This window comes from Haematobia irritans, chromosome 5, assembly GCF_050003625.1.
Source record: "Haematobia irritans isolate KBUSLIRL chromosome 5, ASM5000362v1, whole genome shotgun sequence".
Taxonomy (NCBI): Eukaryota; Metazoa; Arthropoda; class Insecta; order Diptera; family Muscidae; genus Haematobia; species Haematobia irritans.
Window position 1 is genome coordinate 58,632,599 of NC_134401.1, and position 18,263 is coordinate 58,650,861.

An 18,263-nucleotide genomic window follows, 5' to 3' on the forward strand; every position below is an offset into this window, starting at 1 on the left:
CGGAAATTATGTATATGATTTCGGCAACCATTTACATTTTTATCGAGAAAATAACATTTTTGCGATAAAAATGTTCCATATTCTTCGTTTAAAAATTACATTTTGCTCTTTAAATATGTTTGTGGTGATCATATTCCTTATCAGCGTGAGGTGAATTATGTCGGTGTAGTCCCGAATGGTCTCTTGAAATGGTTTTCGCTGATCCCCCTAAAGTTCCAACGTTAGGTTAGGTTAGGTTGCAGCCCGATATATCAGGCTCACTTAGACTAATCAGTCGTTTGTGATACCACATTGGTGAACTTTTCTCTTCCAACGTTATCAGAAGGTTTCTGACTGTTAGTTGTATTCTCCAACACCAATTCCACGAGTTTATGACCGTCCTACACGTGGTACGTCGGACAAGTTTTTGAGTGATTTACAATGAGTGAATTTATTTAACAATGAAGTCCCATTAAATTTCGTGTGCGGAAAGAAATGCGTTAGGTTTAATTGTATGGCGTGGGAAAGTACTTTTGATTGGCAAATATTATTGAAAAAGGATGGAGGATGGCACGTGAATTGTAGTGACACACAGCAATTTACGCGACTGACGCATGAGTTGCGAGTGACGCTAATAAAAAAGAGTGAGTGTGCTTGAGCGTGGTCAACTCAAAAAATGTCGTGCCTAAGCTTGATTCTATAAAATAATCTGTTCGCGAGCTTTCAAGAAAATAGACTCACGAAAATATAATCAAGCTCACGTATTGAATAATGCTTACAGTTCTGGTAACTCTAGTGCAATGGTTAAAAAGATTTGGATTATCGCCTCTAACGTAAGACTAAAGATGACCATACCTCGACGAACGTTTGTCAGCTCCTGATATCTTCTACGAACTTTCAAACGTAATGTATGGCTCAACGGTGAGTCGAGGTAATTTTCTTGAGTGAGGACAAACATGTCACATGTTCACCGCCCACAAATAACATTTTGCTCTAGGAGGTGATCATATTCCTTACTTTATTTACCAGAATAAAGAATTTTAAAATAATGTACGAAGTCCTAGAAAAAGTTCAAGTCATGTCCTAAAGCGTAAATTTACCCCACCAATGACATCCACGGTTGCCACAGTTGGTAGAATTCTACCAAAACTGGCAGATTTTGTACTGTTTAATAGATTAGTAGAATTATTGATGTTTTGGTAGATTTTGAAAAATATTCCTCTCCAACTAAGAGTTACACCACAAACTTTCTATAAAAATAAAATTTTGACCAAACTTTCAATAGAAGTACAGTTCTGACCAGGGCTGTGGAGCCGGAGTCGGAGTCTTGGAGTCGGAGTCTGAAGATTTTGCTGGCTAAACCAAATTTTTTAAAACACTTCACATTTTTGTAACTAAGCAAGTTTTTACGCAAATTAGTTTCCATTGCGTTATTCATTCGATCAATGTACAGCATGATTGTAAATGAAAACCAACTTCCAATTACGGCTATCTTTTTATGTTTCCTAGAATGTTAGACTAGCAGATGGGCTGTATCGATCCATTTTAATGCCCATATCAATTTATTTGAAATATTTTGAACAATCGAAATTATTTCTATACCCTCCATCATAGGATGGGGGTATATTAACTTTGTCATTCCGTTTGTAACACATCGAAATATTGCTCTAAGACCCCATAAAGTATATATATTCTGGGTCGTGGTGAAATTCTGAGTCGACCTAAGCATGTCCGTCCGTCCGTCCGTCCGTCCGTCCGTCTGTTGAAATCACGCTAACTTCCGAATGAAACAAGCTATCGACTTGAAACTTGGCACAAGTAGTTGTTATCGATGTAGGTCGGATGGTATTGAAAATGGACCATATCGGTCCACTTTTACGTATAGCCCCCATATAAAGGGACCCTCAGATTTGGCTTGCGGAGCCTCAAAGAGAAGAAAATTTCATCCAATCCGGCTGAAATTTGGTACATGATGATGGTATATGGTCTCTAACAACCATGCAAAAATTGGTCCATATCGGTACTTAATTATATATAGCCCCTATATAAACCGATCCCCAGATTTGGCTTGTGGAGCTTCTAAGAGAAGCATATTTCATCCGATCCGGCTGAAATTTGGTACATTGTGTTGGTATATGGTCTCTAACAACCATGCAAAAATTGGTCCACATCGGTTCATAATTATATATAGCCCCCATATAAACCGATCCCCAGATTTGGCTTGCGAAGTCTCCAAGAGAAGCAAATTTCATCCAATCCGGTTGTAATTGGAACATGGTGTTAGTATATGATCTTTAACAACCGTGCCAGAATTGGTCCATATCGGTCCATAATTATATATAGCCCCCATATAAAACATTCTCCAGATTTGACCTCCAGAGCCTCTTGGAGGAGCAAAATTCATCCGATCCGGTTCAAATTAGGAACGTGGTGTTAGTATATGATCGCTAACAACCATACCAAAATTGGTCCAATCACACAAAAATTGGTCCATATCGGTTCATAATCATGGTTGCCACTAGAGCCAAAAATAATCTATCAAAATTTTATTTCTATAGAAAATTTTGTCAAAATTTTATTTCTATAGAAAATTTTGTCAAAATTTTATTCGGTTCATAATAAAATTTTCATCATTGTCAAAATTTTATTTCTATAGAATATTTTGTCAAAATTTTATTTCTATAGAAAATTTTGTTAAAATTTTATTTCTATAAAAATTTTTGTCAAAATTTTCTTTCTATAGAAAATTTTGTCAACATTTTTATTTCTATAGAAAATTTTGTGAAAATTTTATTTCTATAGAAAATTTTGTTAAAATTTTATTTCTGTAGAAAATTTTGTCAAAATTTTATGTCTACTTTGTCAAACTGAATTATATACGTATTGGATCGATCTTTTTTGATTTAATATATACTACGTATGGACTACCTTGCCATCAGCAAGCGTTACCGCAACTTAAGCTTCGGCCTGGCCGAACTTACGGCCGTATATACTTGTTTTTTATTTTATTTTAAGGCCATATACATATGTGGAATATTGACAGAATTTTTTTTCAAAGCTGTTTTTTATAGAAAATTTTGTCAAAATGTTATTTCTATAAAAAGTTTTGTCAAAATTTTATTTCTATAGCAAATTTTGTCAAAATTTTATTTCATCTAATTATACAATTATTTTTCGAGCTTTATGGACAGATATAGATTATGGAACATGGTTAATAGAGCCATTGAAAAGAAAACGCCAGATACAAATCTATACACGCCTGGACTGTACATGTTTCGGTTCGGGCGAATGAACCTTTCCACAGCCTTCAGTATAGATCTGGCTGGGAGAGATAACTCAATTTTGGGTCCTTTATGCTAACGTCTAATGGAGAAAACATTTGGGAAATTTTCTCTTACAAATTGAATCATCTTTTCTCCCAAATTTCCCAAATGTTTTCTCCAAAGGAGAAGAATAACCATAGTACGCATTCACGAGTTTGAGTGAAAATCTGTTTAGTAACACAATACAGAGCTTCAAAATTTTATTCTAAGTAAACTTTATTTAGTCCAAAGATTTTTTTTAGACAACTAATTGACTAGGAAACATAATTTTTATGTTCTCAACAAATCATTTACCGTGATATTTTAATTCGCCAATCCCAAGACATATAGCAACTCCGTTACATTTTTGAGTAGATCGGCAACAAGTGCAACAATACGATCGACCAATTCCCCAACATTGCCACCCAATTGACCATTGAGCAAGGCTCCTGGATTGGCAAGGATGGTTCCAAGACCTCCAATGACTCTACCTAAGTCGGTTACGACTACGGCAAGGGTATGGACCAGATTATTTTGTTGAGCTTGAACTCCGCAAAAAGCAAGGATGACACCTAAAAGATGCGCATTGCGTTACTTTGAGAACAAAAATTAGAAATGAATTTGCCATACCAGCAGCTAGGATTGCAGCAATAACTTTTTTTGAAAACATTTTTATCTTTAGCTTTGAAATATGAACTGATGATAGTGCAATGAGTAAGTTGGGGTTTTTATAGGAACAATCTCTTTGCAATTTTTATATGGATATAATAAGCGGTTCCTACTATAGGGGTTCCTTAGTTAATTATAAAACCATGGATGGATAAATTTAATGATATGTCCAATTTTATCACAAACCCCTTCTTAGTGAATTAGTATAGAAAGCTGATTACACCAATTTATTCGGTTTGAATAGGGGCAATATCTAATTGTGTACCGATTTTGACCATTTTGTATAGCAAATGATACTGACGTCCCACCTAGGGGATCATGACTGAAAGCCGGAAAGCCAAAAAGTTATATTTGAGGATCGATATGGCGACTATAAAGAATTAGGGAAAAGGTTTTATATGCACTGAAAGGAGAGTCTGTGGAAAAAACATTTTAGACAAAGTTTTCTTTGGACTCTAACGAATTTACCTTTTATGTTTTATTTAGTTAATTGGACTTAAATATATTAATGTAAAGAAGAAAACTTTTTTTTACATTTTTACCCCAACGTTTCTTTAATACTTGTTGACTTCTTCCTGGGGATTTCGTAAAATTATTTTAATTCAAACATTTAAATACTTATATTATATCACAGTCTTTAAACATAAATTTTGAACGGACAATCTGAATATAAAATAAAAACAAAAGTGAAAACAAAAACGCAGCTTAAATTTAGTATCGCAGTGGATTAGGATATTGCAACTCTGAATTTTCTTTAAAAGCATCATAAAAAGATTGTAATCATCATCGTTGGTTTCATTTTTCTTTACAATATTTTATATAAAATATTAGTCTCAATACTACAAATTTTGACTTTTAGATCCATTCACAGATAAAAATAAGTTTGAGAAGCAATAACTTTTGTTGGAAAACCAATAACAAAATTTGTAAATTTTCCTGCAACAAACTAATTTGTACTTTTGATAACCTTTATTACAAAAAAGTTATATATATATATATATATATATATATATATATATATATATATATATATATATATATATATATATATATATATATATATATATATATATATATATATATATATATATATATATATATATATATATATATATATATATATATATATACATATATATATATATATATATATATATATATATATATATATATATATATATATAACATTTCCCTCATATTAAATACATGACCCCTCATCACATCCGAAAGATTGGAGCTTAGTTAAGTAAATATTTATTTATTTATTAAGTTTTATTCCAAATATTATATAAAGTTCTCATAATAAACAAACTATAAAATGACCAACAAATTCCGGCATAACAGTATTTGATTCATGCTAGATCAAAGAAAGTGTTGATAATAACAAAAAATACTCAAATGCGATTTCTATAAAATAATCTCGTTTTTGAAACTCCGGCTCAGTTCTTTGTGCGGCAAGACTATGCTGTTCAAAAGTATTTTTTCCGAAGGCACTTGAACAAAGCATCCTGAAAAAAAAATAAATATAGAAAATTTTATTGAAATGTTTGAATATTTTAACTGCTACATAAATAATAATATATATGAAATGTTTTCCAACCTAATGTAAGATCGTAAATGTGTTGTTACAGTTTTTTGAATTTCTTCGGAAAGTTTATTATAAAAAAAAATTGTTACAAAATTTTAATTTTTGCATTAAAAGAAATATGTACTTTTTATTCCAAAATCACAGCCGATTTTGTTTATATTAAGCACTGTTCTTTAAGTCGAAGATCCTATATAAAGGCAGATAACCGGACGAAAATAGAAGTGCATTTCGAGAACTGCTTTGGATTGGAACCCCCAAAGAACCAGACGCACAGGACAGCCGAGAAACACGTGGCGAAGATCTGTCCCTATGAAACTGAAGAAGTTGAATAAGTCGTGGGAAGAGTTGTTTGTCATTATAGGATAGAATGGAATTTTGTTGTAAATGTCCGATGTTCCCAAGTGAAATGAAATAAAGGGAAAAAATGTTCTTTTTCGAAATCTTGTACAACAATTTTTGAATAGATGTGAAATAACATTATTCTGCTTCCAAACAGTTTTATTTGTTGTAAGAACAGTGCCGACTAAAGTAGTGTGTTTCCTTTAAATAAAGTTTTGTTTATATCGGCTTGTGTGTGCCTAACAATTTGGTCTAAATAGAACTACTTGTTTGTATGAGTTGCTTGAACGTTAATGGCTATAGCGATAATTGTGTGTTAATGGTGCATAACCCGAAAACTGTATTGTAGTTTTTTAATATTTTATTTTTATAATATTTCTTTTTAATATAAATATGGAGTTTTAGAACTGTATTAGCAGAAGTTTAACATAATTTTTCTCCCCACACGCAAAAAAATAATTCTTTCCTCCCAAACGAAATTTTAGACAAACAAAGTTCGTTTCTCATTTGCTTTTCGCTGTAAGGAAGTGTATTTGGAAGAAAAGTATATACTTTTTGTGATAAACGTTTATTCTTTTCCAGGATGTAAAAACCATTTCATAAGGACTAACTCAAAAAATTTTTTTTCTGGCTAATTGCATTTTCCCTCACATCTTTCTCACTTCCACGAAGATTTTTAGTTCTTAGCACCTTTTTCTGTAATACAAACAATGTAGAAGAAATTATACGATTTGATAAATTTTTAAAATTTTTTTACCTTTCGCCTGGACGGAGAATCGAACCGCGGACCATGCACTTTGTAAGCCAACACACTAACCACTGAGCTATGTACCTGTTATGGTCATCAATAGATAAATATCCATATAAGTTATATTTATATAGCATAGCTTGCGGCGCCCACGAACCGAATAAACAAAGTTTATTTAACAGAAACAAACATTTAGTTTGGCACCGTGGAGCAGTGGTTGCTACGTCTGACTCTCATGCCAAGGGTCGTGGGTTCGATCCCTGCTTCGACCAAAGTTTTTTTTTGTACATACATTCTACATATGTTCGGAAGATTCCGAAAAAAATGTTCAACATTACATTGTACTATATTAAATTTTGAACGGTAAAATGTGTTTTATTAAAGACCAAAAGTCAGAAAAGAACAGTGTTTGATATAAACGAAATGGACTCTGTTGTTGTTTCAAAAATAACTTTTTTTATTGAAAAAATAAAAACTTTGTAACAAACGAATTTTTTTGGTGATAAAAGTTTAAAATTTTCGAAGCAATTCAAAAAACTCTAACAAAAGAAAAACGTTTTCGGTACACGTTTTCCAAACTTTTTTTTTTTCTTTGCGTGCAGGTGTATAAGGCTGTGGGGTTGTGCCAAATTAGCTAGACTACGACTGCAGCAATTGTCATCGACCTTCACTCCGACTCCGGAGTCAACTTCGAGTAAAGCAGAAATTAAAGTAAGTACAAAATTCTTCCCTAACTATAATGTTACCTAGTTTGTAACTAAATAAATGTTTAGATTTTAATATCCAAATAGTTAAGAAACATATCTTATGATTTGTAGGCAAAAACATTCACCACAGTGGTGAACTTCTCTCTTATCACTGAATGCCTTTATTGCAGAAATAACAATTTTCTAACAAAAAACAAGTATATACGGCCGTTAGTTCGGCCAGGCCGAAGCTTATGTACCCTCCAACATGGATTGCGTAGAAACTTCTACTGAAGACTGTCATCCACAATCGAATTACTTGGGTTGCGGTAACACTTGCCGATGGCAAGGTATATTAAAACTTCCTAACATCGTCTTCTAAATTACAAGGTAGTCCATATATTAAACTAAAAAAGGCCGATTAAATACGTGTATAACTAAGTTTAGAGTTTCTATAGAAATAAAATTTTGACAACATTTTCTATAGAAGTAAAATTTGGAAAAAATTTTCTATTGAAATAAAATTTGGAAAAAAATTTCTATAGAAATAAAATTTTGACAAAATTTTCTATAGAAATAAAATTTTTACAAAATTTTCTATAGAAATACAATTTTTACAAAATTTTCTATAGAAATAAAATTTTGACAAAATTTTCTATAGAAATAACATTTTGACAATGTTTTCCATAAAAATAAAATTTTGGTAGATTATTTTTGGCTCGAGTGGCAACCATGAATATGAACCGATATGGACCAATTTTTGTGTGATTGGAGATCGGCTATATATAACTATAGACCGATATGGACCAATTTTGGCATGGATAGTAGCGGCCTTATACTAACACCACGTTGCAAATTTCAACCGGATCGGATGAATTTTGCTCCTCCAAGAGACTCCGGAGATCAAATCTGGGGAACGGTTTATATGGGGGCTATATATAATTATGGACCGATATGGACCAATTCTTGCGTGTTTGTTAGAGACGAGATCTAAATTCAACCGTTGAACTGAACGAACGTGTTTTCTAATAGCGGAGGATTTCATCGTAATAAGTACTTATTACGAATTTCACGTGTGGTGGAAATACTAAACCACCATGCAGCGAAATTCAAAGTCATCCACTGGGTTGCTAACTTCAGGGCCCAGTGGACGGGTAACGACTGAAGTTATAAATTTGGGCAGCGACCAAGAGTCAGGCCCAATTAGTCGACCTGTAGACGGGTCGACTGGCGGTGACATTTTGGCAAGTCGAACCTTTTCTAAGGTGACGACATCAAAAGGAGGCAATCCCTCTCGAAAGAGATTCAAGGAACGAAGAAATGCTTTGTTTATCCTAAAGAAATTAGGATCAGTCGACCCAAGCACGTTGTCGGCTAAGCAAAGTGATTCCTTAAAATGGGCTCAAGGAATTCTTGAAGCTGGAAAAAGGGAACGATCACCGGATGAGCTACCATCCTCTAAACGGGATCAAAGATCGTTTGCCTCAGTTGCAAAAGACAGCCTTGTGATGGCTATTATTAATAAAGGAGCATTGGACGGTATGATTCCAAGGCAAAAATGGGGGGAAATTGAGAACGCGATGTCTGGTGTCTACTCAGAGGTGCGAAAAAAGTTTCCCGGACCAAGTCCTCGACGGCAAGATGCTGGATGGTATCAAGGACGATATAAGTTAATAGCTTTTGCAGACCAGAGGTCTATGGATTGCTTTAAAGCTGCATTGATGCTAATTGGTGAAGTTTGGGAAGGAGCCGCTTTGGAGTTAGTCGATAAAAAAGACATACCGGCTAAACCTAGAGCACATGCATGGATACCGGCAAACCCTCCTGATCCTGAGTCAATACTAGAGAGACTAAAAGAATGTAACCCAGATCTTCCAACCGCCGATTGGAAGGTTGGTCGTTTGGATGAGGTGGATGGACCAAGACGACATGCGGTGTTTATATTAAACATAGAGTCGCTGCAACATCTAGCCCAGACCCAAGGACGCGTAAGTTATGGCTTTCATGATATCCATATGAAGGTATACAAAAGCGATCAGCCAAAGGATACCGAAACGGACAAGCCTCCGGTAGAGTCAGCAGTGAAAAAGTCTCCTAGCGAAGCCGAAGGAGACATAAAACCTGCAGACTATGGCGAAAATCATATGCGGGAAGTTTCTACAGGCTCAAGCCTCACCAAAGCTGAACCGCGGATTGTTGCGAGAGTCACCGAGATCTGTGAAGAGGAAGCCCTTGATGACTCAATTGAAGCGGCTGATGTGACGGTGGTTGAAAATTTGGATGGTTCTACGGTTCCTCCAGATAAATCTTCACCATTGTAAGGCCGCTTGTGCTGCCTTAAAAGTTCTCCTGATGAAAGGAGACATAGATATAGTTCTTATTCAAGAACCATACATATATAAGAACAAGATCTGTGAATTAAGCACTCCGGGTTTCAAACTTTTGCATAATACCGGTAACGATATAAATCGAGCATGTATAATTGCTAAAAATGAACTAAACTTGTTTCTGCTTCCTTCATTGAGCAATGCAGACACTGTCGTAGCCAGTCTAGAGATATCCACATGCAAATATTGGGTATCTTCGGTCTACATGGGACATGATAGGGATATGCCACCCTGTGCCGTTAAGACCTTAGTTGATGAGTCACTAAAAACAAAGACAAAACTCATTATGGGATGCGATGCAAATGCACATCATAGTATTTGGGGAAGTAGTGATACTAATGCAAGGGGAGAGTCGCTAATAGAGTTTATTTTGCGTACTAACCTGGTAGTTTGCAATAAGGGAGATGCACCAACCTTCGTCACTAGGAACAGACAAGAGGTTTTGGACGTAACGTTGACCTCTCCGGAACTGAATGATAAGATATCTGAGTGGCAAGTTTTGAGGGAACATAGCTTCTCAGATCATCGCTACATCAGTTTCAGATTGGCTGTTCGTACTTCAAAGACCATATTTCCGCCAAATGTTAGGAAAGCTGATTGGAATAGGTATAGGGAATCGTTCAATTTGATGATACCGGAAGTGCCGGATACAAATATGAGCACTGTGCAAGATATCGAACACGCAGTGGAGCGGATTACTAAGGCCTTCAACATTTCACTGAAAGCTGCATGCCCTAGAGGAAAGCCAAGGGGAAAAAATCGGCCGCCATGGTGGACTACGGAGTTAAGTAATATGAGGAAATCCTGCAGGAAGCTCTTTAACAAAGCAAAGTCCACAAGAGCTCCGGAGGATTGGGACACTTACAAGATGAATCTGAGAGAATATAAACGAGAACTGAGAAGGTCTCAACAAAACTCTTGGGATGATTACTGTAGCAGTATTGAGAATACGTCAGAGGCTTCCAGACTACGGAAGGTACTAGCGTCCACTAACACCGCTCCAGGTTTCATTAAAACATCGGAGGGAAATTGGACAACGTCCAGTGAGGAGACGTTGGAGGTACTTTTGGACACACACTTCCCTGGAAATCAGACGGTTGAACCATGTTCCGGCGGTGTAACAGAGGCTCAGCGATCATTTCCTATCGAGGAAATTGTGTCGGAATCTAGAATAAAATGGGCTTTAAATAGCTTTGGACCATTCAAATCCCCCGGACCTGATGGAATTACTCCGGCGGAGTTACAGGCAGTGGCTGAAAGAATTATCCCCTGGTTGACGGTGATCTATAAACAATGTGTAAACTTAGCATATATTCCAGAAAAGTGGAGGGAAACAAAAGTCGTCTTCATACCTAAAGCAGGAAAAGCCTCTCACTCGAGTGCGAAGGATTTCCGACCAATCAGCTTATCCTCATTCCTACTTAAGACCCTGGAGAGGATGATAGACATGTATCTTAGAACTAGCGTGGATTCAGGTTTGCTCTCGAAACGACAGCATGCATACTCGAAGGGCAGGTCTACTGAGACCGCATTGCATGAACTGGTCAGCTTTATTGAAAGCTCACTATCTGTCAAAGAATACACAATCGTGGCGTTTCTAGACATCGAAGGGGCGTTCAATAATGTCCATCCGAGCTCGATATTAAATGGACTGAAAACTCTGAATGTTGATCCCGGTATACTTAGGCTGTTAGACGAACTTCTAATGAAGAGACGTATTTCAGCCACACTAGGGCAAGCAAACATACAAAGGTATGTGAACAGAGGCACACCCCAAGGAGGAGTTCTATCACCTCTTCTTTGGAATGTTGCTATAAACAACCTTTTGTTTTCTCTAGAAAAAGAAAGGATAAAAGTAGTGGCATACGCAGATGATGTGGCGCTAGCAGTCAGGGGAAAATTCCCATCCACAATCAGAGATATTATACAGAGAGCTCTCCGGATGACTGAGAAATGGGCGAAAGATAATGGTCTTGGTGTAAATCCAGCAAAGACAGAAATAGTCATGTACTGCAAAGATCGCAAAACTCCCACGGTTAGGCCCATTTCCTTAGGGGGTACTGAAATTTCCTTTGGTGAGTGTGCAAAATACCTTGGCGTTATTTTGGACAGGAAGCTGAATTTTAGGCTTAATATTGAAGAGAGGGCGAGAAAAGCCACGGTAGCTTTGTACTCGTGCAAAAAGGCAATAGGGAAAAAGTGGGGACTAAGACCAAAAATTGTGCATTGGCTATACACGGCAGTGGTTAGACCTATAATGCTATATGGTGTTGTAGTCTGGTGGCCGGCGCTTCAGAAACCGACTTGTTTAGATAAAGTTCAGCGTATGGCGAGCTTATGTATCTCAGGCGCATTTAGTAAGACAGGAACAGACTCCCTTAATGTCATGCTACATCTATTGCCTTTAGACATTTTGGCCAAACAGTCAGCTGCAACAACGGCTGTGCGGTTGCGCGAGCTATCGCTATGGTCGGAAAAAATGTACGGTCATAGTTCGGTCCTCAAAGTAATGCCAGATGTGCCTAACGTAGTGGATTACACCCTGGCAAAACCACTTTTCGACAAAAAGTTTGAAACTCTAATTCCCAACAGTGAGGCGTGGTGTACACAGACCCCGGGGAATAAAAGATATATAGATTTCTATACTGATGGCTCCAAATTGAATGGACAAGTGGGGTTCGGAGTATATTCTAAAGATCTGGAAATTCGAATAGCGAAAAGATTACCTAATCACTGTAGTGTTTTTCAGGCTGAAATATTGGCAATAAGAGAGGTGGTGAATTGGCTGAGAAGTAATGTTCCAACAAATATTGGCATTAATATATACTCAGACAGTCAACCTGCAATAAAATCCTTGGACTCTGTGTTCCTTAACTCAAAAACGGCCATAGACTGCCGCAAATCTCTCAACGAGATGGCTGAGCAGTACAATATTCACCTAATATGGGTGCCTGGTCATAGGAACATACCGGGGAACTGTGAAGCAGATGTGTTAGCAAGGCTAGGAACTACCTTACATATTCCAGGGGAACTAGAATCTGTTGGTATGCCTCTGGCCACCTGCAAGCTCTTACTGCGTGAGAAGGCTGTTATGATGGCCAATATTCGATGGGAAAATTGCAAGGGTTGTAACGACACCAAGCAAATATGGCCCCATTTAAACTTAAACCGCACACTAGATATGCTAGTGTTCTCAAGGCGTCAGATAGCACTCCTAATATCTGCTATAACGGGTCGCTGCCTGATAGGCGAATTTGCAAAAACTATAGGTGCGAAGTATAATGACTATTGTATAAGCTGTCATGACGTGGAGGAAAAGGAATCAATTAAACACCTCTTGTGTGAGTGTCCTGCTTTTTGTGTAAGGCGTAAGCGAATTTTAGGAGCATATAGCTTTAGATTACTGGCTGACATGGAAAACGTTAACTTAAGCAGTTTGTTAATGTTTTTGGAGCAATCTGGTTGGTTCCACAAAAGTAAATAATAGAGAAGGTTCAGTGGTTAAGACTAGAAGTGCCCATATGTAATAGGTACTTTTAGTTAAATGTGGTATCACAATGGACTGAATAGTCTAAGTGAGCCTGAAATTTAATCGGGCTGCCACTTTAACCTAACCTAACCTTAGAGACGATATTTTAACACCATGTTCCAAATTTCAACCGGATCAGATGAATTTTGCTCCTCCAAGAGGCTCCGGAGGACAAATCTGGGAATCGATTTATATGGGGGCTATATATAATTATGGACCGATATGGACCAATTTTTGCATGGTCCTTAGAGAACATATATCAACACCATGTACCAAATTTCAGCTGGATCGGATGAAATTTTCGTTTCTTAGAGGCTCCACAAGCCAAATCGGGGGATCAATTTATATGGGGGGGCTATATATAATTATGGACCGATGGGGCCCAATTTTTGCATGGTTGTTAGAGACCACATACTAACACCGTGTACCAAATTTCAGCCGGATCGGATGAAATTTGCTTCTCTTAGAGCGATCGCAAGCCAAATTTGGGGGTCCGTTTATATGGGGGCTATACGTAAAAGTGGACCGATATGGCAATACCATCCGACCTACATCAATAACAACTACTTGTGCCAAGTTTCAAGTCGATAGCTTGTTTCGTTCGGAAGTTAGCGTGATTTCAACAGACGGACGGACGGACATGCTCAGATCGACTCAGAATTTCACCACGGCCCAGAATATATACACTTTATGGGGTCTTAGAGCAATATTTCGATGTGTTACAAACGGAATGACAAAGTTAATATACCCCCATCCTATGGTGGAGGGTATAAAAAATGTTTTTGGTATAAAAGTTTGAAATTTTCGAAGAAGTCCAAAAACTCTAACAAATAAAGAACGTGAAGTCGAGTATAAACATAAATAATTTTACAATACACATATAAATTTATTTAGGCTTGAACTATTTTTTTTTCTAGCAATTAACACCATTTTAAATGCATTTAAAATTTATCGTATTTAGAAATACAAAAAAATATGACTTTTTATTAACGAAAATAATTAATTATTTAAAGAAAATAAACTTTTGCAATTGATGCTTAGGATCATTCCCCACCAAGTTATAATACATTTTGCCAAAAACGTTATAATGTTATTCTGCTTGTAGAGACTCGAGTTTTGCCTCTAAAATAAAAATAAATTTTAGCTGCAAAACTCGAACTTAATGCTTTTATTTTTGAAAATGTCCTTCAACTCCTCTTGGTCTACTTATTAATAAAGAGGAACTAAACTTTGTTTTTATACATTTTACTGTTTAAATTTTCACAGTTTCCCGCTTTTTTCATTTTACTGTCGCAACTCCAAAAAGAGTATAGTGCCCTATCGATATTTTTTATGAAGATCCCTTTGTAATTTTTCAATATTTTTCAATGTTTTTTTCTTCCTTTGTCCTTTGTCTGAATATTTTGACTTACACGTCGTACGTTCTGATTTATATTGACGAACCAAGAAACAAAAATTGTGCCCATAATGTGCCATACATAAAATGGTGCTCTCAAGGCAAAAGCATGGATTCTCTCTTGGTTCCGAATGTTTATTCTCTTTACTCGAATACTCATTTTAATATTCAAATTAAATAATAATTAAACAAATTTTTGGCGAAGCCTTATTGAAATGCCAAGCGCATAGCCAAAACCGATGAACTCATAAAACAGTTTTCCGAAACAACATACAAGTACACACAAAAAAAAATTTCTGGTTCAATCACGAAATTAATTGATCCAATTAATTTTTTAATTGAAATGTCTTCAATCACAGAAATGATAGTATCAATTAAAAAATTAATTGAAGGTCAATTAAAAAATTAATTGATCCAATTAAAAAATTAATTGATACTATTAATTTTTGTAATTGATTTTTGTTTCAATTAAAAAATTTGTTGAATCAATTAAATTTTTAATTGAATATTTTTTAAAACTCAATTAAAAATTTAATTGGAAAAATTTTCGTGAAATTTTTTTTTTTTGTGTAGTTTCACAAAAATAGCTCTCTTTTAATTCTTTCGATGTGGTATGTTGATATCTTTCGGATATATATAGGACGTTTTTTCAATGGTTTATACTTTTCTGATGGAAAAGGTCCATTGTAAAAAACGATTTTTTTTTTTGAAAATTTGGCTTTTTCGCGTCGATATTTTTTGAACCACAGATCCAATTATATACGATTATTCGTCATCTTAATACCTTTCATTTAAGTACCAACAATATAATCGGACATTTCTAACTCGAGATATAAATTCTTTAGTGAAAAAGAGCGAAAAACAAAAAATAACGAGATATCTCAAAAACGGTTCCATAAAAAATTTTAAACTTTTTTTCGAATTCAGCAGATCAAAATACTTAAGAAAAGTCGACTCTCATCAAGTGTACACTATCAGTGTAAACTAGTGTAAAGCGCTTTTTGAATAATCCGGTTAGATGTGTGAAATGAATTTCATATTTTCTGTTACATTTTTTAAATGTATATATTAAGAGCGACTGTTTTGTGCCTTTTTGCTTTGTAATAGAAAAATAAACAAATTTTCCTTTATTTTGGTGTATAATTTTACCCATAAATCTATATTTTTCACACACGCAGAGAAGGAATATGATCACCTCAAATATGATCACCTCAAAGAGCAAAATGTTATTTTTGTATGGTGACCATGTAACATGTTTGTCACTAAAATGTTATTTTCTCGTCAAATATAACCTGCTTGCCGAAATCAGATACATGATTTCCGAGAAAATAACATGATTGCGAAAACCATGTTACATTGTCACCACCCAAAAATAACATTTTGCTCTTAAAACATGTTTGAGGTGATGATCATATTCCTTCTCTGGGTGCAGAGATTTGATAAAATTAAACCTAACGTTGGTAGTGCCCGGTTAGACGTGTGAGACACTGTATGTTTACATTCACACATACTATTTTTAGGAAACATGAATGTCCCAAACATAATATATTCTAACATACTAACATATGTGTCCCAAACATTTAATGTTAGTTTAGAAACATTACATTTTTGCACTTAAATATATTGTGTTTAAAAAATTATGCCCGAAACACATTTTGTTTATATAAAAACATATGAAAAATATATTTTTCTAACAGTGTGACAGCTGATCTGCTGTTGCCAAATAATTTTTTCTACATTATCAATTTTTCTACAATACACATACAGATATTTTAACATTGATTTCTGGCAAAAAATGGATACAATGCGAATTGCTTTAGGAGAACTACTTTATCCAAATGTATTTGAATTTGCACCATTTGTACTAACATTCATCAAAGCTGAAGCTGAAAGAGTTTTTTCAAAAACTGGTTCGATGAAATACAAATTAACGCATGGATTAAAACCTACACTCACAGAAGGAATATTATCACCCTCAACATGTTTCAAGAGCAAAATGTTATTTTTGGACGGTGAATATGGAATATGTTTGGCCCAACTTTTTTTACATTTATAATCTTACAAACAGCATTTCGTACTATTGTCAATGGGTTACTGTCATCAGCGGACTAGACTATTGCTAGACGCTGCCGACTAAATGGGTCATTTTCTTTCTCTAATCAGATCTCACACTAGTAACAATCGAATAGCCACGACTTAAAAGTACGCCTCATCTTCCTGTTAACCCATATATTTTTCCATGAAGTCACTACCCTGTTTCAAGAACTAACTGTCGGGATTTGCATACAGGTCGCCTAACAAGTTAACTCTATGACTAAAATTAATGTTTGCTAAAACTGTAAACTGCGAAAAAAATTTTTGAGATGAGATAAGGAAAATGCAATTTTATAATTGATTGTACGATAGATCGCATAATCTTTCAAATGACCTCTTATTTGAATTTTTAATTTATGTCGACAAAGACACTAATAACAAGCAATATGTTAATTTTATACAGTAAACAAATCAACAACATTTTTAATTTAATTGATAATAAAATTGGGAACAATACCTGCATATTCAACATTAAGTTGTATGTTGTCAGAATATAACTACAAAAAAAATTCAGATAAAGGTAAACATTAAACTGCAAACGGATCCGATATGGTGAAAATATGAACGTTTTTATATCTAAACATATAAAACTGTGCTGAGTTTAACTGGACCGAAGCACATGTACCCTCCACGATATAAGTGAAGATATCGGGGAAAAGTCATAGCCCGATATTTAGACTATTCAATTCATTGTAATACCACAGGACTAAACTTTTCTTAATGAGGGCCGCACAGTGGTTCCAAATCGCTTTTGTTTTTATACCCTCCACCATAGGATGGGGGTATATTAACTTTGTCATTCCGTTTGTAACACATCGAAATATTGCTCTAAGACCCCATAAAGTATATATATGTTCTGGGTCGTGGTGAAAATCTGAATCGATCTGGGCATGTCCATCCGTCCGTCTGTTGAAATCACGCTAACTTCCGAACGAAACAAGCTATCGACTTGAAACTTGGCTCAAGTAGTTGTTATTGATGTAGGTCGGATGGTATTGCAAATAAGCCATATCGGTCCACTTTTACGTATAGCCCCCATATAAAAAGACCCCCAAATTTGGCTTGCCGATCCTCTAAGAGAAGCAAATTTCATCCGATCCGGCTTAAATTTTGTACATGGTGTTAGTATATGGTATCTAACAACCATGCAAAAATTTGTTCACATCGGTCCATAACTATATATAGCCCCCATATAAACCGGTCCCCAGATTTGACTTGCGGAGCCTCTAAGAGAAGCAAATTTCATCCGATCCGGCTGTAATTTGGTACATGGTGTTGGTATATGGTCTCTAACAACCATGCAAAAATTGGTCCACATCGGTCCATAATTATATATAGCCCCCATATAAACCCATCCCCAGATTTGGCTTGCGGAGCCTCTAGGTGAAGCAAATTTCATCCGATCCGGCTGTAATTTGGTATATGGTCTCTAACAACCATGCAAAAATTGGTCCACATCGGTCCATAAATATATACAGCCCCCATATAAACCAATCACCAGATTTGACTTCCGGAGCCTCTTGGAAGACCAAAATTCAACTGATTC

At 35.5% G+C, this 18,263-nt stretch overlaps 1 protein-coding gene across 1 annotated transcript in view; it reads right to left on the reverse strand.

Moving 5' to 3' along the window:
- Window positions 1-5,280: 5,280 nt before the first annotated feature.
- The window catches only part of Gmppa (GDP-mannose pyrophosphorylase A), a 34,074-nt gene continuing 21,091 nt past the window's right edge, over window positions 5,281-18,263 (reverse strand). Inside the window, exon 6 of the mRNA XM_075311165.1 lies at window positions 5,281-5,458. Coding sequence (XP_075167280.1) covers window positions 5,358-5,458 — 101 coding nt within the window. The 3' untranslated portion in view covers window positions 5,281-5,357. The remainder of the gene's footprint in view (window positions 5,459-18,263) is intronic.